This window comes from Lissotriton helveticus, chromosome 6, assembly GCF_964261635.1.
Source record: "Lissotriton helveticus chromosome 6, aLisHel1.1, whole genome shotgun sequence".
In the NCBI taxonomy this organism is placed as follows: domain Eukaryota; kingdom Metazoa; phylum Chordata; class Amphibia; order Caudata; family Salamandridae; genus Lissotriton; species Lissotriton helveticus.
Window position 1 is genome coordinate 1,937,661,331 of NC_136067.1, and position 22,979 is coordinate 1,937,684,309.

Here is a 22,979-nt window from a genome sequence, read left to right on the forward strand (position 1 = left end):
CTGGGGGGGGGGGGGGTTGGGGGGGGGGGACAGGCCGCGCGGCGCTGCATTGCTCGTGACGGAACCACTCAGTCACGAGCCGTGGTGGCGCTGTGCTTGTGACGGAATGGTTCCGTCACAGCCCCACCGCTCAATAGAACGCGCCGCGCAGGCACGAAATCAGTGCCGCATCACCAGCGCAGCACCACCGTGGCTCTTGACGGAATGGTTCCGTCACGAGCATGCAAGGGGTTAAACAATGCTTCAAAGAAATGGTACATAAAACAGGTTTATCCAATTTGTATTTGTGATAATTTTATTTTGAAAGCATAGAATCAATCTTCTTCAAATATTTGCATCTAATCAGAGAACACTGGTTTATTCTAAGAATTCTGTAGCTGGTTTTGGGGCCATAGAAGCCCGTTTGATGACGTTGCCATCCAGAAAACAGCCCAAGAAGGTAATCTTCATTGTGGTGTGTCTGAGCACTACTGATGAAATAAAGAGAGCACTATGTGATGCACCGGTCTTGAAGGACACAGAGCAAGGTCATCCTTTAGTATAGCCCAATGCCTCAGACAAGGAAAACTAGGCAGTGCTGGCTCAACTTGAGTGGCCTTTATGAGCTGGATGTTTCCATATCGGAAGCAGAATGGGGCAAAAGTGAAATGAAGGGTTGTGCCACAGTGTAGCCTCTAACAAGGTTTCAGCTCTGTTTGGTACAAAGTTTTAGGTTCAAAAGGATCACAACCCCCTCATCTGGTTGATGGCCCACCTCACAGCTATGATTAGATTTCAACCAGTGCAAAATAAAGTGACAATGAACCATGGGAATGCAGATGGACTTCCAAGTTTGTTTCGTGGATAAGATGACTGGACTTTTCAGATAGTGGAGTACAGTTCACTACAGTCTGATCAGAGAGGGCATCTGTTAAAACAGGAATGTCTCCTCCTGGTGTACAGCCTTGGCCCCCAACATATTGCATTTCCAAGGAGCTGCAATGTAGGATCCTGCATCAGGGATGAGTCATGCAGAGGTACTTCTGATGCAGGGCTGCATGGTCTGTTCTGCCTGGACCACAGCTGGGCTGGCAAAGTGCCTTTAGGTCCACTTCCAAGGTACCAGGGCTGGGATGGCAATACATTTTTTGAAGGGGGGGGAGAGGGGTGGCCTAGAGGTGTCCAGACTGACAGTAAACAAAGTCCAGGTGTTAAGTTCAAAGTGGTTGAATCCTTTTCTGTCCCCGAGGCTCTGAGCAGGAGGCAGGACAACTAACCCTTAGAGTCACCCTGGTGTTCCTGGGTTTAAGATGCAGGGTCAGTCATTTTTACTCGGGTAGCAGGGGAGAGGAGCAGTCCTTGCACGAGAGCAGCACAGCATTCCATCTGAGCCTTTCCACAAGTCCAGAGGTGTACTGAAGAGTTAGGGGGGGTCCAAGATGTATACCGGGTTTGGATTTCCTGCCTCAAGCTTGTCTGGGGACACAAAAGACTAGTGTCAAACCCTTTGTGAGTGCGCTCAGGCAAAGCCTTTGTGATATGCAAGTGTGGTAGGTGACAGATCCTCCCCCTCATGTCAGATGGCCAATCCTGCGAAAACACCTATTTCGCCTTTGTCTCACTATCTGGGAGCAATAAACATAAGACTAAGTGCCAGCTACAGTTACATTTGACCCACGATACAGGGACTAAATGGTTAAGACAAGAAAATTGCAACTTTGGGGGGGGAAAAGTAGCATTTTCAGAATTGTGTTTTAAAATCTGACGTTACAATAAAAGGGGATTTTAAATTACAATTCTATAGACAAAGTAAATATTTCGACCTGCTCCCAAATGAAACCATTAATGCCTTTGCCGCGGCGGACATTCCACCAGGGTGCTGAAAAAAATGACGTGCGAGTGGTTTGGATGGTCCCCGGCTGACAGACGCACACACCCACTGTGGCGTCGGACAGCCGGGGGCAGTCCGACGCATGGAAGGGGTTAAAGATAATGGGGTAACCCTGTGACCCTCAGAACCTGGGTAAGTTCATTATGAAAAACAAGTGGTTCTATCTGGTATGCCAATTGCTTTGTTCAAGGTATTGAATACACTAAGAAATACAAGTCATAATCATAATTTCACACCACACCGAAAGAAACAAATTGATTTAGCAAAAATAAAGTTATTTACTTAGTATTTATACAACTGTAGATAATGGAGATGGCAGTATGTGACACAATAGAGATACAGCGAGTATATAAATGACTGGTGTGCAATGAGTGACTTGTAACGATACATGACGAAGTGCTGTACAAGGGTGACATAACTTACATATACTCGAAAAATGCAAAGGGGTACTGTTGGACTTGGCCCTTCTGGCGGGTTCACCCCTAAACTTTTTGCTTTTAATGGTGACGGTGATTTTTAGGTCTCGCCTGTCGATGCGCATGCGCATCGAGCAAGCGAGACTATAGGGGCTCATCCAGACTTTATCTAACTTGCAAGGAATCGTGGCGATTCCTTGCAGTGCCCGTGACTTTTAAGCTCAATGCGCATGTGCATTGAGCTTAAAAGCGCGTGCACATGCCCCCAGCCGCCTGCCTTGCCTACTCTCTCTCACAGCCTCCCCCAGCTCCGCCCCCTCACTACTTGATTGCACGGCCGCTAGGCCGTGCCTCCCCTACTCTCCTCCCCCCTCCTCCTCTCCTCCCCTGCCTGCCTGCCGCTAGGCCGTGCCTCCCCTACTCTCCTCCCCCTCCTCCTCCTACTGCCGTGTCGCACCTCTCCCCTCTCCGCCCCCTCCCCTGCCAGCCGTGTTACGGTGAAAGGCTTGTTCCACATAGGAAAGATATTCTTCTTTAGTTTTCACTCCTTGCATCTATCCACTATTGTTCCAGATTCATATGAGAGAGGTACACAATTATTGACCCACTGCTACTGTTTGTTGTCATATTTCATCCACGAGTACCACCACCCGATATGATGTTGTCATGCCTACAATACCTCTTCGTTATTCTGTCCCCTTTGCTTAGACGCCCGCTCCGCACCCCACCACCATTTGTTCCCTCCCGAGACCGCCCTCCAAAACAGAGCCCCCAACCCTCGTCCGCCCCCCGGCAGACAGATGCGCCCTCGCCACACCTCTCCTGCAAACCTGGCTCGCGTGTCTCCCCCCCCGCCGCCTCCCACTTGTCGTTCTTTGCTTCTTAGTTAATGGTGTGGCAGCATGTGAGACGGACAAGAAGGGGGGGCGAGGGGGGTCATAGCCCATTCTTGCAGATCTGGGGCCATGCTTCTTTCGCTTGTCTAGCAGGAAACCAAACTCCACCGTGGCTGCCCCCGCACTGCCTCCCCCCCCTAGTTGGACGAAGCATCGGTCGCACGCCTAGGAGTCAGCACACCGTACAATACTCGCCTCCAACATGCTGCACCACGACAGCCCACTTGTATCCAGCATCTTACACCCAGGACCTTATACCCAGGTGTCACAAGTCTCGCCACCCCGACCCCGGACTCGGTCGGCACCTCCGTGCCAAGTGGTGCTTACACGCGACCATCGCCCGCATTTCCCGTGCTTCGGAATTCAAATGCTCTCGCCCGACAGCCTCTAACAGCAGCCCACCTCTCATGCATTACCCGCCATCTCCCGAGCCTCGCTTTCCCCGCAGTATTTCTTTTACGCCCCCAATGATGCCCCGTACATCCCCAAGACCACAACCCGTCCCCATCCACCAGACCGGCAACCTCCTACCAATGCATAGTATATGTATTTTTGTCCTAAACCAAAATTAAAATGCTGGCCCTGCATAACGAAGGTCATTTTGAATTATAGAGCCACAAATAGAGTATTTAGAAAACCATGGTGTTAACCCCTGTGGGGCGAAAAGCTTCATTGGCTTGGCGCACCATAAGAGGACTTCTTATTCTATTTGCAATACTAGCCACCCGGCAACCTCCTTCTCCCGCTACCTGCCGCAGCTCCCTGCCTCCCCCAGATCCCACCCCTCCGACCAACTTGGTGCCTGCCTCATTTGGTCACCCTTTAGGAAACTTTTGTCACTCTCACTTGTGAGCCCCCCAGCATCAGGCCAAACCCAGCGTTGAAGCACCATTGTGCAGCTCTGCGATGACCCGACAGCGCTTAACCCCCTGCAGCAGAACATTTGCAAAGCACATTTGATCTGAGTTAATAAGAACTTGTTGTTTGTTTGTCCTCTCAGACATTCATGCAGCTGTTGCTTCTCCAGTGAGACAGTCACTTCCTCCTTTCCTGTCCTCCCTGTATCTTTCGCTGTGTCCACCCTCTGTCGTGCTCCCTTCCTCCGCCCTCTCCTTCTTTCCCACCCTAATCTAAACCCTCTCTTTTCCTTCCCTCCATTCTCTCTTCCATTCTACTCTTCCCTCCAACGTCTCTTTCTTCTATATACCAATTTATTTTATCCATAGCTGTGTTCTCCTTTCCCCTTCCCCTCTTCAATCCCTCCACTGGTCTCTCCTCTTTTCCACCCGTTATTCTTCCTTTAAATCCTTTCTTTTCCAGATTCCTCATTCCCTCCCTCACACTTCTCATCTCCCTCTAAGACTGCCTTGATCTACGCCACCCTCCCTGCCCTGCTTCTCTCCATCGCATCCCTACACCCCCCCCCTGCCCTCCCTCTCTCTCTCTCCTCCTCTCACACTGCCAGACTCCTGGCCACCGGTGCACTGAGATGCTCCCAGCCGAGCACTGGCCCCAGTGGAGCCAGCCACAGCCCATCCATCACTCTTTATCAGTGCCCATGTGGCAGTTCGGTGGGCCCTGACACCAAGGGGAGGGGGACCTGCGGGGCCGCGCGGGAGGGAGCTGGTGGAGACAGGGGGAGTTATTATTGAGGTGATAAGCAGCCATTACAAACAACAACAACAACTGTCCGGTCTGGTAACTTCAAAGAAACGTTGCATAATGTATGTAGGCCAGGAATGTAAACAGTCAACGATACAATGCAATGCTAGGCAATAATGCTTTATTGGCATTACCGAAGGTCCAAGGATTGCCAAATGCTAGAGGTGTCACATTTACAAAAATTATAACTATTGGCTTTGTAAAGAAGAAAGCTATTAATTTAGCTATTTAGAAAAAACAACACATAAATAAAAAACAAAAAAATAAATAACACCTATAGCTCAAACTTTACTACTGCGAGACCTATTGCATTTCCAATGCTTGTTGGTTTCTGCGCACTTTCACTGTGTCCCAGTGGAAAGTGTGTGCGCACTCTGAGTGCATGTGGTGAGATAGGCCTGCCCTCCCATAGGAATGCATGGGGAATGTATGTATCCCTGATAGTTCCTGATGCGTGGGGTGTGCAGGCTCGAGTCTGGTATGTGCGGACTCGTGTGATTGAATGCTGCGCAATGAAGTATGCGGCGTGTATGTGTCTAGTGTGGAAGTGCCACTTCTAGACATGGGTGTGCAGTGAGTGTGCTGGCGTGTGATGAGCTGGCTGGTGAGCCTGGCTCCAGGAGTCTGGCTGGAGCTGGCTGGTGAGCTTGGCTCCAGGAGTCTGGATGGGTCTGCCCCGGTGGTGAGTGTTGAGATTAGCATGTGTGATGTGAGGGAGTGGTGCACCTGGGACCTGAATAGGGCTGGGCTTTCCCACATAATGCTGGCTCCGCCCCCTGTGGAGCGACTGATGACCCTAGCCTGCCTGGTGAATGGACAGGGTGGCTGGGGAAAACAAAGTACTCCAAAACCAGCTGCGACTGCTTTCTCCCCCACCCTGCACCCTGAGACAAAAGTAATTTGATGTATAAAAAGGGGCTGTGGCCCCTTGCAATTTGTTCTCTTCCAGGATCCTTTTGCCAAGAGGGGCTGCTGCTGCTGGGCGTCAGGAGGACCGGAGCCGGTGCCCACCCGGCATTTGCCCCGGATTGTGCCACCGGCTTCTTTGTCCTCCTCGCCGGGCCGCCACGCTGCCTGCGACGACCCGGAAGTACCGCCCCCGCAGCACGAGAAGAGGAGCAGGGCGGCTGAAAGCGCAGGAAGGGCTCCGGTGTTGCAGGAGAGCCCCGCGCCGCCACAAGGAAGAAGCCGGTGTTTCTCCCCCCATCGGGGCTCCCGTGAAAGGAGGGAAAGCCCCGCAGCCCAGGAGCCGAGAGGAAACGCCGTCGAGGGGAGACGTCGCCTACTACCGGTGAGAGCGGGCGTCCCCGCGGGTCCCTCCTCAGCCCCGTGAGAGGCTCTTGGGCATTTTTTAATCCAGAGTCCCCCGAGCGGGACTCCAACGGTCCGGGGCATTTTCGTGCATTTAGAGCCTGCGAGGCTCAGGGGACATTTAATTGTAGAGTCCCCCGAGCGGGACTCCAACAAAGCCGGCATTCTTCTTTAGAGCCCACGAGGGCTCCGGGCCATTTCCGTGATCTCGAGCCCCAGATGGGGGGATCAAACGACGCCGCATTTGTCTTTAGAGCCTGAGAGGCTCGTGGGGACATTGAGGGTGGTAGTAGAGCGGCCCCAGCTGGCAGCGGACCGCTCCCCTCGGTTCCCAGCAGTATTTCTAGGAGCCCACGAGGCTCCATCACTTCGGGGGCATATTTCTATTCAGAGCCCGAGAGGCTCAGGGGGACATTGTATTTGTTTAGGGCCCCGAGGTTCCCACTTTGCCCCACAGTTGTTCTTGAGCCCAGCGAGGCTCACCTGTGGTTCTTGGCCCCAGTGATTGATTGTTTAGGAGCCCCGCAGAGAGCCAGGAGGCACGCTGGTGCCAGGCTCCCTACTACAGCTGCCCAGCACTTAGTGGGCAGCTGCCACGTTTAGGCTTGTTCTTTGGCTGCCTGCAGCCTGCCCTGACATTTGGGACACAGGGCGTCCTAGCCCCCGAGAGGCCAGTTGGCCAGGGGGGGATGGGGGGAGGGGGAACAGTTCTACATGGTTATGCCTATGTGATTTCTGCAAATTATTCTGTGCTGCACCTCTGAATGTGTTTGTTTATGCATCATGTGTTTTCCTTCCCTACACCTCTGAATGTTGTGATGCATCATGTGTAATGGTCTTATGCCTATACCCCTACATGTATTGTGATACTTAGGTGGTTGTTCTTGCTAGTACAGGTGTTGCTAGTGAGGTCCTGGTTCCCTGCGTGACCTTTTCCTAAGGTGGTTAGGGTTGCGTAGGTGGTACTTACCTGTTACCAGTGGTTACTGGTTGTGTGCTTTGGGTCCTATTTTGTGCTAAAGTGATTATTATTCTATGATCTACAACGTGCTATTTTTAACAGTATTTCTAGTTTTAAAAGTGCTGATTCCTGACAGTGGTCCAGGTGGCCCCGTCTTGTACATATCCCCTGTTAATTCTGCCCGTGCCTGTTGGCACATTGTAAAGTGTGTGTTTTTATCTAATGTGTTTAGTGCAATACAAAGGATATTTTTATACATAACCTTGTGTGGAGTTTCCTTTGTGGTGGGCCTTGGGTGTTGTTGCTGGGGGTGCGTGCGCAAACACTTAACTCACATTGCCTCAGAGTTTAGCCTTACTGCTCGTGCCACGTTACCAAGGGGGGTGAGCAGGGGTTATCTTGGCGTGTAACTCCCTTGCCCTGGCGTGGGAATGGTGGTCTCTGACAGACTTTGGCGCAAGCCCTGGCCAGCCAGGGATCCCATTTCTAACAGGTACTAATTAGTCAAGTCCATTCATAAATGCATAAATCCTTAACATTAGTGTTAGTTTCCTGTTCAAGTCAGGGAGACTGCATGGACTAAGTAACAGTAACGTCGAAGTTTCAACCCTTGGAAATTTCGCAGCTTATTAGGCATCAGGGGCGGGTCTTCATCAGGACAGGGGGAAGGTATTGACAACCGCTGATGGTGGATCCCAGTGATTGGGCATCCAACTTGAAACAAATTATGTGGAGGCATCAACTGACACCAAGACTCACACCAGAGGGCTGTGGTCTGAAATAGACCAATAATTCTATCTTCACCAGCCGGTTGAAGATAATGGTACTCCTAAAGGAAGCCGCCGAGGCGATCGTAAGCATTGAAAACAAGACCGCCTCCTCCGCCGAAATCAGATCAGCTCTGAATTTAAAGTCACCACTAATTAAATGTAATACGGTAACCCAATGTTATCCAATGAGAGAGGTAGGCCTTACACAAGTGAAGAGTTTTTCACCACCAGAACATCTAAAAAGGTACATCTCCAATATGGGCAGTTTGACGCCTACCCTATGGGTACCATGTATGCATTAAAAAAGACGGTTTAGACCTGGCAAAAGGTTTATTTGCCGGGTAGATATAGCAGGTTTAAAACTGTACACAGGCTGCACTGGCAGGCCTGAGACGTTTTAAAAGGCTATTTAAGCAGGTGGCATGATAAATGATGCAGGCCAACTAGCAGCATTTAACCCTTTGCATGCTCATGACGGCCCCCTGCCATCATGCATCACGGTGAGCTTGTGAGGACGGGGGCCGTCCGAATCCCGCCCACTATTTAAATTGCCCCGCACAGCGCGAAAATTCACGCCACATGCAAGGGGTTAATTTACAGGTACAGGGTAAAAAGTAAAAAGTCCACATTTGTAAAGCGCACAATCACCCGTAAGGGTCTATAGGCGCTGGGGGCCGTCGGGAAGATTAAGCGAGCTATTGCCCAGAGTCACATGGTGCTGGGCTAACCTGCCGCCGGAGCCGGGGATCGAACCGTGGTCCCCAGATTCCAGCGTCAGTCGCCCTGGCGCCACACCTCTCCCACTTACATGTAGTACCACTTTACTAGGGACTTGCAAGGAAAGTTAAAAGTGCCAAATGGGTGTATGCCAATATCACCATATTTAAAGGAGAGAGCACAAGCACGTAAGGTCTGGTTACTAGAGGTAAAGTGTGCAGAGTCCTAAAAGCCAACAAAAATGGGTTCAGATAACAGGAGGGTGAAGGCAAACAGTTTGAGGATGACCCTGCAGAGAGGGCCAAGTCCAACAGTGATGTAGAAGAGATAAGGTATGCATGTACATTTAAAATATGAAAAGCATAAAATAATGTAGAAATTAAAGTGAAAAATCAGGTGAATACATGCATGACAAGAGCACGTCAAGATGCAATTTACAAGAAAACATAATAAAGATGATGCGCGCACTAAGGAGAGCGCTATAAACACCATACCACTAAAATACATCACAGTGACAAGACATGAAGGGGTAATACAGACGGCAGGCTCACACGTACCCTGTAGTCCTTGGCGGTCTCGGCCACGGGCCGCACCTTGTGGTTCTCGTGCTGCGGGGAGGCGTGGCACTGGGCGCAGATGACCTCCTTGTCGTCCAGGCAGAAGAGCGTGGTCTGGTCCTGGTGCAGGGCGCAGAGCGCCTCGGTGCCCCTGCGCGCACGCTGGCGCTCCTCCTGGCGCAGCATCTGCACCAGGTTGTTGAGGGTGTGGTTGGTGCGCAGCGCCTCCAGGGAGGCCACCTCCTGGCAGACGGGGCAGGCCTGGTCGGCGCGGTAGCCCCACGAGCGGCTCACGCAGCCCCGGCAGAAGTTGTGCCCGCAGGGAAGGGTGACGGCGTCCTTGAAGGGGTCGTAGCAGATGGGGCACATCAGCTCCTCCTTGAAGCTCGCGGAGGCGCCGGCGTCCGAGGCCATGGCGGGGCGAGATGGAGGGAGGGGCGTGGCCGAGGTACCGCTGCTCGGAGTGGAAGAGGGGGCCTGCGGGGCGGAGGCACTCCTGCTCTTGGTGGTACGAGGTACCGCTGGGGTACTCCTGACCTGGGTAACAGTGGTAACAAGGGAGGTAGAGGCAATGCTGCTCTGGGTAGAGGGCGTTACGGCAGGGACACTCCTGGTCTGGGTAGAAGGTACCAGAGAAGCACGGGTGGTCTGGGTAGAGGGAGTTACCTCAGGGGCAGGGACACTTCTGGTCTGGGTAGAAGGTACCAGAGAAGCACGGGTGGTCTGGGTAGAGGGAGTTACCTCAGGGGCAGGGACACTTCTGGTCTGGGTAGAAGGTACCAGAGAAGCACGGGTGCTCTGGGTAGAAGGCAGTACCAGAGAAGCACGGGTGCTCTGGGTAGAGGGAGTTACCACAGGGGCAGGGACACTCCTGGTCTGGGTAGAAGGTACCAGAGAAGCACGGGTGCTCTGGGTAGAAGGCAGTACCAGAGAAGCACGGGTGCTCTGGGTAGAAGGCAGAACCAGAGAAGCACGGGTGCTCTGGGTAGAGGGAGTTACCACAGGGGCAGGGACACTACTGGTCTGGGTAGAAGGTACCAGAGAAGCACGGGTGGTCTGGGTAGAAGGCAGAACCAGAGAAGCACGGGTGGTTTGGGTAGAAGGTAGTACCAGAGAAGCACGGGTGGTCTGGGTAGAGGGAGTTACCACAGGGGCAGGGACACTCCTGGTCTGGGTAGAAGGTACCAGAGAAGCACGGGTGGTTTGGGTAGAAGGCAGTACCAGAGAAGCACGGGTGCTCTGGGTAGAGGGAGTTACCACAAGGGCAGGGACACTCCTGGTCTGGGTAGAAGGTACCAAAGAAGCACGGGTGCTCTGGGTAGAGGGCGTTACAGCAGTGACAGTCTTGGTCTGGGTAGAAGACGGGACTAGAGAAGCACGGGTGCTCTGGGTAGAGGGCGTTACTGCAGGGACAGTCCTGGTAGGAGTCAGAGAAGCACGGGTGCTCGGGGTACAGGGAGTCACCACAGGGACAAGGACACTCCTGGTCTGGGTAGAAGGAGTCGGACAAGCACGGGTGCCCTGGGTACAGGGAGTTACCACAGGGACAAGGACACTCCTGGTCTGGGTAGGAGTCAGAGAAGCACGGGTGCTCGGGGTAGAGGGAGTTACCACAGGGGCAGGGACACTCCTGGTCTGTGTAGAAGGGGTCAGAGAAGCAGGGGTGCTCTGGGTAGAGGGGGTTACCGCAGGGACACTCCTGGTCTGAGTAGAAGGGGTCAGAGAAGCACGGGTGCTCTGGGTAGAGTTTGGTGCTGGAAGTGCCGGTGCACCAATATTCTCACTAGAAGGTGGTATCAATGGACCCTGTGCAGAAGTTGGTGCCACCAGGGCAGAGTGGCTCTTCCTGCGGTGAGAAGCGGGTGCCAGAGAGCCAGGATCAGTCTGGCTGTGGGTAGAGGGGGGCACCAGGGGGGCAGGCACACTTTTACTGAGGGTTGAGAGGGGAATCACGGGTGTAGGCACACTGCTGCCCTGGGTAGAAGAGGGTGTCAGAGAAGAGGCCCTGCGCCGGATCAGGGCAGAGGAGGGTCCCAGTGGACTGAGGGCACCCCTGTGGCGTCCAGACGGGGTAACCAGAGGGACGGGGGCACTTGTGGTCCGGGTAGAGGGGCGATCCAGAGAGTCAGTCGAATTATGGCTAAAGTCAGGACGGACAAGGGCGATGGAGCGCGGGGTAGAGGGAAGCGCCAGAGGGGCAGTGCCACGCTGGCTTCGACGAGAAGGGGTAGAGGGCGGAACCAGAGGGGCTGGGGCGCTCCGGGTAGAGGGGGCACGAACCAGAGGGTCAACAGAACTCTGGCTTAGGGGAGAAGGGGCACTCTGGGTAGGAGGAACCAGAGGGGCTGGTGCACTCTGGACAGAGGGGGCAAGAACGTGTGCAGAGGCGCTTTGGGGAGCAGGGGCAGGAGGAAGCAGAGGGGCGGGGGCGCTCTGGATCGATGGGGCAAGATTAACCAGAGGGACAACGGGACTCAGGCTTTGTGGAGGAGAGGCAGGCGCACCCTGGGTCGAGGGAGGACCCGGAGGGGCCGGTGCGCCCTGGGTCGAGAGAGTACCCGGAGGGGCCCGGGCACTCCTGCTCCGTGTGCGCGGGGGGCTGCCGAGGGCAGTAGCGCTCTTCCTTCTCCTCCTCCTAACAGAAGAAGTAACGGAGGCGGGGGGCGGAGCACTCGCGCTCCGGGGAGCTGGGGCCACCGGAGGAGCAGCGGGGCCCGGGGTAGGGGCCACAGGCGCACCCGCGCCTTCCGCTGCACGGACCCGGTTCCTGCCGCCTCTCTCGGTGGAGTCGGAGCCCAGGCGGGGCCTCTGATGACTCTGAGTCCGGCTCTGCTGTGTCTCACGGGCCCTCCGCATAATATAAAGCCACGCTAACATACGAGCCGAGGCCTTACACACTCATGAATACCCGCTTAACCGAGCAGTTAAGGGAGATTGTTGGACTGCAAACGCCTGAAGCGTGCAGCCTATGCTCCGCACCTGGCTCACTTTAAATTGAGCACTTCCGGTTTAGGTGGGTGCGCGCACGCGTAACTTGCGCCAATATACGTGACATTTTCACCCAATGACCATACATTTCAATTTGACGGACTTCGGTGGAGAGTATGTCCCCTAGCGGTTCTTTTCAATTGCATTCTGGGAATAGTAGTCCAACTTTTTAGTACTTTAGTATCCATCTATTTGTTACGTCAGCATATTATTATTTCACTATACCCCGGCTTACCTCGTTATCCAATGAGTTTGCCTCATGCTATACTGCGTTTTGTTAATTTCTTGCTTCTCCATCCTGTGTTTATATTTGTATGTAGTGTTTCTCTGCATTGCTGCACTGGTCGAAGTGGGCAGGATCCGGTGGAAACGATAGTCCCACTTGTCTTTAGTTTTACAAAAACAATTTTCCCTGTGTTTTTTTTTTAAAGTCCCTGGAGAGCTGTTGCTGACCTTGACGTGGCTCAAACTTCAGGGTAAGGGAGGTAGGCTACTTACTGCAAAACCGAGGAAGGGACACACACACACAGTAAAAGGAGAAACAAGCCTTCGTGCCTGGGGGCCTACAGAGCTACCTGGAAGAAACGTAAATGTGTGCAATTGGTTAATTAGCAAATGTAAAGCCTGCTTGGGAGCCAGTCAACGGTTTTCATTGCTTCAGTCATTTGAGATTTCATGGTGATAAAGATCTATTCTTTTTGAGAGGTAAGGTAACGGTATTACCAGCTGAATTCTGGAGTATGTCCTTCTAATGAAAAATTGTAAAACAAGCATTTGCAATGCAATAGGTCTCACATTCACACGGGTTTGAGCTATTGGCATTGTAAATGACAATGCCTTTTATTTTATTTTTTATGTTTTGAAACATAAATAATATGCATTGTCATTTACAATACTAATAGTTTAAACTCTTGCAAATGTGAAACCTATTGCAATAAAGGACCTTCTCGACTGCTTGTTAGATCGTAAATATCAGAGGAAGAGACCGGCCTGCGACGTCTTCAAAGTAGTGATAAATACTGCAGTGAAGAAGATGTGTAAGCGTTGTAAATTACACAAAGTGTGAAGTGAGAGTGATGATCCGAGCTATAAACACTAACAAAGCACTCCAACACCTTTCGCTCTGTGAGTACACTGTAGCGGCTCAGGAGGAAGAGCGGCACGGAGGTTTATTTCCTGCGCTCTCCGTGATTTGAGTGTGCAGTGTGGCATTGCGTAATGTCATTGTTACCTTTGGCCTAATAAAAAACACTCCAGCTGTAGTAGGGCCCTGGCTTCACCTATTGGTGCAGGGTGGGGTGTGCTTCATGGCAGGCATGGAGGGAGGGAAGGATATTCTTAGCTGCAGCTGTGGCCTCGTACAATGCCCCTGCTATTACTAGTGAGGGAGAGGTGCTGAGGTGGTGGTAATGGTAATGGTATTGGTGGTGGTGGTATTGGTGGTACTGGTATTGGTGGTGGTGGTTTCGGTGGTGGTGGTATTGGTGTTGGTGGTATTGGTGGTTGTGGTATTGATGGTGGTGGTAGAATTAGTGGTGGTATTGGTGTTGGTGGCGGTATTGGTGGAGATGATGGTATTAGTAGCGGTGGTATTGGCAATGGTATTGGCGATGGTATTGGTGGTGGGGTATTGGTGGTGGTAGTATTAGTGGTGGTATTTGTGGTGGTGGTAATATTGGTGGTATTGGTAGTGGTGGTATTGGCGGTGGTATTGGTATTGTTGGTGGTATTGGTGGTGGTGGTATTGGTGGTGGTGGTGGTGGGATTGGTGGTGGTGGTAGTGGTATTGGTGGTATTAGTGGTGGTATTGCTGTTGGTGGTATTGGTGGTGATGGTGGTATTGGTCGTGGTATTGGTATTGGTGGTGGTGGTATTGGTGGTGGGGTATTGGTGGTGATATTGGTGTCAGTGATGGTATTGGTGGTGGTGGTGGTATTGGTCATGTTGGTGGCAGTGGTATTGGTGGTGGTGGTATTGGTGGTGGACTTGGTATTGGTGGTGGTGCTGGTATTGGTGGTGGTATTAATGGTGGTGGTATTGGTGATATTGGTGGTATTGGTATTGGTGGTGGTAGTATTGGTGGTGATACTGATAGTGGTGGTATTGGTGGTGGTATTGGCATCTGTAGGTTAATTGGGCCAATAATTGGAGCCATTTATTTCTCAGATAGGGAATTAAGAGATATTTCTCCTTAGTACTCTTTATTATTCGATTGCCAGAGATTGTGGTTAGCTTTGTATCATTTTTGGTAAATGTTCTTGAATGTATCAGTGACTTTTTTTGTGGGTTAGTTTGTATATTACCTTCCTCATCTTTAATGGCATTAATACCATACTTTTGTATCTTGTACTTTAGGTATGAGGCCAGTTACTTCCCAGCTTTGTTTGCCTTGCATAATCTTAGGCTTTTTTGTTCGTTTATCCATACCCCTGTTTAAGTACTGATCATTTTGTTGTAGTTATATTTTTTGTTTAGCATTTCATCTAAAGTTACTGGGTCATTTCTAAGTATATGCAGTTTTTCCAATCCAGATATTTCCCTCTCTAATTTCAAAAGATTGGCATTAGCTTCTTTATTCATGTTTGATTTGATTTTAATCACAACTCCTATGAGCTTCCCATCCAGTGAAGTGTGAGGTATCATTTTCCTTGGTTTTCTGATAGAACGTTATTGATCACATCTTCAATTATTACTTTATTTGACTTCGAGTTAAGATCGTCATCATTGAATCTCCATAAGGCTCTCTAAGTGGGGGGAGGAGGGGGGGGTTGAATCTGTTATAGAGCGAGTGATACAGGTGTGGTCAGAAATTACTCTCAGTTCAATGGTTGTTTGGTCCATTCTGTTAGTAGAGTAACCTGAGATTAAGAAGTAATCGATATGGGAATACGAGCTGTGTGGAAAGGAATAAACTGTGTAGTCTTTTTCTGTTGGGTTTTGTAACCTCCATGCGTCTATCAAGTTATACTTAATGGAAAGTTTTTTTAAGGCCTTATGAGCTTTATTTGGTTTAAATTGGTCAGCAGACTTCCTGTCAAGGGTGGGGTCAAGGAGGAGATTAAAATCCCCAGCAATTATCAAAGTCTGTGCTTCTGGTATGGATTTGATTTGTGTCGCTAGGTCCTCCCAGAATTCTGGGTCATCGCCCGTGGGAGCATAAATGATTGCTATGTATAGTGTTGTGTTTTGTATTTCTAATTTTGCTATCACCCATCTACTTTGTGTATCAGCCGTGTATGAGGTTACATCTGTTTTAGCTTTCCTTTCAATCAGTATTATTACTCTGTTTTTCTTCCCTATGGCAGCTGAGTAGGCAACATCCGTAAACTGACTACTACATAGTGATTCTGCTAGAGTAGCATCGATTTTTTTTTCTTTTACCGGGTGGTTCAGGCCCTTAACGTTTAGCGATACTATTTCAATGTTTTGTTGGTGTTTGTGTGTCATTTGTTATTTGGGAAAGAACATGGCACTAGGTTCAGTTGCCAACGTTTAGTTTCTTGTAAACGTAGAGCCTGATGTTGGTTCGATTAGCTCAATACACCTAAAAGTACCTTAACTGTTGAGCAGTACTCACTTATGGTTTCTGTCAGCGACTGTGTCAGTGATATTAGTAACGATTGCTTGTTAGGGTGGATCCCCGGACTCATGAGTGGTGTTAGAACGGTTGTGGTGAGCTAATGTTCCAATGCCTAAAAACAAAAGATAGAGAGGAGGAAAAAGAAGAAGTAAACACCAAATGTACCAATAAAAATAACATAACAACAAACCTCCTTGCCCCACTTCTCCTTCCCTAAACCTAAGATAGCAACAGGCATGGCGAAAACAAGGAAAGCGCTCCTCTGTAGAGGCGCTAGTGAACCTAATATTCATGAAAAATACCACTATAACCTCTATCTTTAAGTCTAGAAACACTTGGAACCTTTCTCACATTTAGAGCATTTGAAGTAATTAAGGCAGATGAGGTATTTAGATCCTTAAGAGCATTGAGAATATTGTGAATGATGGTAATCTTCAATGCCAGAAATAACTGCCGAAATTATCTGTAATGGTATATGTGGAATGCATGATAATTAATGCAAGGGATTAACACACTCCTAAGCCAGATAACAACAATGTAACGCTATGGGTAATTATTATTCTAACACTTAATTGCCTTCTACTGCATCAATATTCACTTCACTTCAAACATGAACATTGGGAACAGTCTGACTCAGCTCAGTGAGCGCCAGAGATGAATAGAAGTCAGAATGCCTTGGATTACCATACTATCGGTGAGGGTCAACGTTTCGATCTAAGCGCCGGGTCGCTTGGTGTAGAGGTGTCCTTCTTGTTTTCCTCAGCTTTATTCAGAAATCTTCGCATAGCTTCTCCTTCAGTAAAAAAATGAGGAGTACCTTGAGCGATTAGACGGTATCTGGAAAGGCCCGCAAATGAGAATTGGTATCCCAGTGCTTTCAGCCTAGGTCGTAGAGCAAGAAAACTTTTCCTAGTATCAACTGTGGCTTTTGAATAGTCTTGTGCAATAACATTTTTGTTGCTGTTCTATATAATGTGGTTTTGTTTCCTCAATAAGGAAAGGAGGCGCTCTACATGCTGATATCTTAGTGGCTTACAAACAATGGGTCTTGGATGTGGCTGGTTGATCATTCTTGTTGTTGGGACTCTATGAGCTCTATCGAACTCCAGAGGTTTTTCGAAGCTCAGACCAGTAACTTGCGGTAGCCATTTCTCTAGGAAGGCCACACAGGAGCCCGCTTCATCCTCGCTGCCCTCTGGCATACCAAAAATTTGCAAGTTTGCTCTCTGATTTCTATCTTCCAAATCGGATAATTGATAATTGTTTGGCATAAGCATTGGAGGATGACTTGATCTTCGATATTGACTTTTGTGTGCAGGACATTTTATCTTCAAGCTTACCTATTCTGCTTTCTGCCTCAACCACCCTCTTGTTAGTCTCTTTAATCTCTTAGCGGATTGCTGAGATTTCTAATTGCCTAGAGTCCCTGTTTTCTTTTGTAGATTTTGCCAGGTCACGGACTTCTGCTAGCTTCACTAGAATTGCTTCCATCATTGCAGTTATGTCCTGCTTATTCTTGACCGGGGAATCTGGATTTGGCAGGCCAGACTTAATCCTCTTGAGACTCGATTTATTTTCTTTCTCGGTCATTGCAGCACCGGAGTTTTTCCCGGCTCTAGGGCTTCGCATATGTTCAGTTACAGGTGAGCTCGTTCAGCTGTTAGCTTCGGGAATCAGCACTTAATTAGTGCTTGCCATGTCTCCGCTCGGAGGTTTCTTGACTGAGAGCTCTACGCTGTAACTTTGATCTTTTATGGTTTAACTCCTTTATTAGGTTTTTCAAAACACACAATACGTTCCGGCACGGAACTGTGTCATTAACAAGGTACTGCAGAGAATAAGGAGTGTATGTAGACAGAAAAGAGACACCTTGGGCAGGTGACTTCCCTAAATTCGGAGGCCTAAAGGGACAGAAATGGTTGCCACAGTTTTACAAACTCTGAACTCCTTCCCGTCAATGTCAATTTCTCCATCCCCAAAACGTGCCACAGCCTATGTAGCCAGCTGGTAAAAGTGCGCCAATGTGCTAAAAGGGTGTGTACCACCGTGCCCAGTGCAATCACCATCAGCCGGCCTCGGCGGGATCGTAGTGGGACAGTCACCGGGTTTGGGAGGCCGAGGAGAACATAGGCTGGGAAGCGTGGTATCTGCGTATCGAAGTGTCTGTCTATTTCGTCTAAGATCTGGAGCCAGTATCCCTGAATGTGTGTGCAGTCCCAGAGCAGGTGTACCAGTGTACCCACCTCCCCGCATCCCCGCCATTAGGTGGCTTCCCGAGAGGGGTCCATGGTGTGGAGTCGTTCAGGGGTATAATACCAGTAGGAGGCAAGTTTGGTGAGAGTTTCAGTCAACCCCATGTGGTAAGCCGAGTGACGGGATCTATAATATATTCCCTCCCATTCCTTAAGAGTAAATGTTCTACCCAGTTCCTTTTCCCACCTCGCGTGGCTGGCGCTATACGTTTATGTATTCTAGGCAAGGAGCATTTTATAGAGGTCGCATGTGAGTTTCTTGTCAGACGTGGGGGTGACCAGCCACTTTTCATATGGAGTTAGTAGCCTGTTGACCCCCGATTGCATCCGGGAATAAAGGATCCAATGGCGAATCTGACCATAGCGAAATCTCTCAGATTCAGGGAGACCTTAATCTAGTTTCATCTGATGAAACGGTATGATTCCGTTCAGATCGAAAAGTTGGCCTGCTGGCCAAAATCCCAAAGCCCTCCATCTGATAGCCATCGACGCGTCCAACCTGGTTGGAAGTCAGGGTTTTCGAACAGCGGGGTAAGGGGCGAGGGGAAGGTGGTGAGGTCATATTTTAGAACAGTGTGATCCTATGTATCCAGGGTAGCCCTGGTGATGTGGGACACATACAGGGACGACGGGCTGCCTTTCTTATTGAGAAAGGGAATTCCCTGCACTGGTTTAGCGACTATCGCCTGGTCCTGGAAAAGCCAGTGTTTTTCCGACTCTAGTCGGCTCCATTCCACCAAGTGGTGCAGCTGGGCCGCCTGGTAGTAGAGGAGGAGGTCGGGAACGGCAAGTCCCCCCGCCTCAGGAGGAAGCATCGTCAAGGGTTGCTTCATCCGTGGCTTGCGGCCGTTCCAAATAAAATGAGCAAGGTCAGATTGGATCTGTTTAATCCAGCCAACGGGAGGCCAGAGGGGCAAAGTGTGAAAGATTTATAGGATTTGGGGCAGAACAGTCATCTTAATCGCAGCTATTTTCCCAAGCCAGGAGAGCGGGTAGTGTCTCCAACGGCCCAGTTCTTTGCGGACTTTCTGGCGCAGGTTAGTATAGTTAATGTGTACTATATCTCTCAGGGTGGGAGACAATTGGATCCCTAGATAGGGGATCGCCTTAGTCACACACTGTATGGGATGGCACGCTTGAAGATGCGCACGTGTATAAGACGTGAGGAGGGTGAGATCGAGCGCTACTGATTTGGCCATGTTCACCTTAAAGCTCGACGCCAGGGCAAAGGATTCCAGCTCCGCTAGGCAGACCGGGAGCGTGTTGAGAGGGTCTGATATAGAGATCAGTACATCGTCAGCGTACAGGCTGACCGTGTGTGTATAGTCTCCGAACCGAATGCCGGAGATCCCAGGATGGGTGCGGAGGCGGTAAGCCAGTGGCTCCATGTAGAAGGCAAAAAGGAGCGGCGACAGGGGGCATCCCTGACGTGTGCCCCTCTCGATGGGGAAGCGAGAGGAAGTGTGACCGTGTGACCATTGACCCATACCATCGCCGTCGGGAACTTGTAGCAGTTGGGGATGAACATGCAAAATTTCTCTCCTACGCCCACGCGGGTCAAGACCTGTTCCAGGTATGGCCAATGTACCCGGTCGAAGGCCTTTTTGGCGTCTACGGTAAGGAACATATATTCCCCTGCGACCAGGAGGCCTTCTCGATGAGATGGAGGACCCGTTTAGTGTTGTCACTTGTCTGACGTTTGGAAATGAACCCCGCCTGGTCCGGATCGATAAGCTCGGGCATTTAATGCGCAAGGCGAGCCGCAAGTATACCAGTATAGAGCTTGAGGTCAACATTGAGGAGTGAGATGGGCCGATAGGCACCACACACCGTCCTGTCCTTTCCAGGTTTCGGGATGACCACTATGGAGGTCTCGAGCATCTCCGACGGGATCGCGCCAGGTTCCAAGAATGAATTAAAAAGCTTGGTGAGTACCGGGGCCAGTATCCGGCAAAACATTTTGTAGAAATGGGCAGAGAAGCCATCTGGGCCCGGAGCTTTGGCTGGTTTGAGTCGCGATACGGCCGCGATGACCTCTAATGTTGCGGTCCAGGTGGTCTGCCTGAGCCTTTGACAGACTAGACAAAACCTCTGGAGTTAAGTAATCGGCGTGTCGGAGGGATGGTCGGAATCAGAAGCGAGGAGGCCGTATGGGGTCAATAATGAGGGTTTTATTAAAGAAACATAAAGTTGTTGGGAGTAACAAATAGTCTGGATAATAAGGCAAAAGTCTGAGGGAGCTCGGAGGTTAATGGACGTCAGCTGCAAAGGACTCTTCAGGGCGTTGGTACAGCTGTTTGGACACTTCTTCCTCAGTGGGTCTTCGAAACATATTACGGGTTTCAGTTGGTATGCCCGGTCCACGAGTTGCCTCAAAACAAAAGAGAGTAATGGTCAAAACGCGGCTTAAAGGGGATATGTCACCATCACCGAACCACGTGAGGTGGAAACAGGAAGCAATAGGGGGGGAGAAAAGGTAGGAAAAGTGCTGTACTTTGTCTAGGGCTTTAAGTAGGTGAGGGCTTTAAGGCTGTTTTTGCTGGCAGTGGTTGATGTGTAATGATGGAAGGGTTTAGCTGAGGGCGGTTTTATACCAAGGAAAACGGTTAGGAACCATGCTTAAGAACCAATTTTAAACTATGTGAACCTTGCCGCCCCTTACACCTCCCTCCTCCCCTTCCCTTTGCCCTTTTTCCGCCACGTACCGCCACTAGCCACAACTCTCCAGAGTTGTGGCGGCTCGTGCGTCCTCCGGGCTCCACCACTCTTCGGTCCACGTCTCTGGACCTCCATCGTCGTCTGCTTCTGTTCCGGTGTTGTCTTTATGCAGGTCCTGGGACTCTTGGTGCTCCGCTTCTCCCTCGGCGTCGACGCTGCTCATCTTCAGATCCGGGACTCCTCGACACTCCTCTTCCGGTCTTTCCTCAGCTGATGCCCTTGCTGATCCGGTTCTTTCCATTTTTTGCACATCGTGACCTTTCATCCCGTCTCCCGATTGGCTGCTAAGGAGGTGGGTCCCGCCTTCGCAACAACGGACCACATCTGGGTCACTTCCGGGATTCTGCGAGAGGAGGGGAAAGTCAGTTGTTAGCCGTGTGGGTCTCTTTAAATCTTCCTCGCCGCAAAGGAGGTAAGGGATCCAGCCAGTGGTTGTATGGGGTGGCTTGTCCTTATGCTCATTTATGGGATTACGTGCGGGGTCGGGGTCTCCCTCACATTGCGCCATCTTCGGGAGCGAGGCGGGCGCCAGAGTAAAACCGGGCGTACAAGTTTTGGAATGTCTCCGCTATCTCTGAGTTGGATGAGACCCAACTACCGTCGTCCGGTTGGAGCTCGCTCACCCCTTGTTTTTGGCGAGTCTCCCTCAGCTTCTGGGTAAGTACCCGACCACATCTGTCAGCCCCCATATAGTACGCATGCCTCAACTGGAGGGAAGCGTATTCCGCCCTGTCCTGATCCAGAGTGGCTTGCTGTTGTCGCATGGCTTTAAGTTGACCCCACACTCGGGGCGCACCTGTTCGCTGATGAATCTGCTCTTGTTCTCTCGTTTTCTGAGAGAGGTCATCCCTCTTGTGCTTCCGTTCTATGTTCTCCGCAGTTGATATGGCTATCAGTTCCCATGAATAACCGTCTTCAGCGCTACCCATTGCGTGGATAATGTAGTGTCCGAGTTTGCATTTTGGGAGAGATAGTCTTTTATGGAGTGCTGCACCTGCTCTACCACTGTTGCGTGATGTAAAAGGGTTTCACGGAGGCGCCAGACCCGTGAGGGGCTTTGTATGGGGGGCAGTATGAGAGTGACCATGACTGGTGCGACATCCGACAGGGAGGCCACCCCTATGTCTACATCTTGGACTAATGTGCGGATGGAAGTGGAGGCCAGTAGGTAGTCTAACCGCGCATACGTTTTGTGTGCATTTTAGAAGTAGGAGAATTCACGACTGTGTGGGTGTGCACAGCGCCAGAGGTCATGAAGGTCAAGGTTGCGCAGTCGGGCGAGGCCTGACGCGGATAATGCACCTGTTTGATGAGAAAGTTGGCTAGACCTGATTACTACGTTGTCGAAAACTAGGTTCAGGTCGCCCCCCAAGAGGAGTCTACACTCTGTCGTAGCTGTCGGCTCCGTAAGCGCTGTGTGTAGAAACTTCTCCTGCCTTCATTGGGACAGTATATTGAGCCAACGGTGAGGGTGAGGCCACCCAATGCAAAGCGGTAGGTAAGGAGCCACCCTCTATTTCAGCTTCTTTGTGTAAAATGTCCCAGCAAAAGCTTTGCGCCACCAAAATGGCAACCCCCGCTGATTTCGTGGTGCCAGAGGAGAACAACGGGGCTTGGAATCAGGGTGATTTGAGGCAGTGACAGTCCTTCGCCAAGAGATGTGTTTCCTGAAGAAGGCATATATCCGCTCCCGTGTGTTCTAGGCAGAACAATATCGCCTTGCGCTTGACAGGATTGTTTAAGCCCTGCACGTTCAGGGTGAGTATCTTAAGCATGGTGGGGTAATTTAAGAAGAACTGGGAGATGCGCTCTAGGTGTGGGCCAGCCACCCAAACATTTTGTGTGCATAACAGCTGTCGGGTAGTAGGGACAGATGCAAGCTGGGGCGCGCAGTGGCTAAAAAAACGGTGGACAAGGAACCCCCCAAAAAATGGAAAATACCCCCCCTCCAAAAACAATACCCTTAAACAATTGAGAAAAGAGAACAGTTACATAAAGTCCATCATCTGTTGGTGATTGGAAATGAGTCATTTTTGGGGTAAACTACGTGGTCTCAAATAGCCCCCCTCCCGCCAATGGCCCGGGGCACCAAAAGACTCTGACAACCGGCCAATTGGAGCTATAGAAGTCAGCCGGGTTGGGATTTGGCCAGTTCTGCAGAGACAGTCTCAAGAGCTGACTGCTGACCCTTTGTTATTTTGGCAGGAGGAGGCTTCTTGAGGCAGCGTCTTCGGCCCTGTTGGCACCATCGGGGCTTGGAGTAATCCACGTCCACTTTAAG

General features: G+C 50.6%; 1 protein-coding gene across 1 annotated transcript in view; it reads right to left on the reverse strand.

Annotated features, from left to right (window-relative positions):
- Positions 1-12,160, reverse strand: part of TRIM35 (tripartite motif containing 35) — a 173,371-nt gene extending 161,211 nt beyond the window's left edge. The window contains exon 1 of the mRNA XM_078649936.1: positions 9,161-12,160. Coding sequence (XP_078506062.1) covers positions 9,161-12,037 — 2,877 coding nt within the window. The 5' untranslated portion in view covers positions 12,038-12,160. The remainder of the gene's footprint in view (positions 1-9,160) is intronic.
- Positions 12,161-22,979: the final 10,819 nt, after the last annotated feature.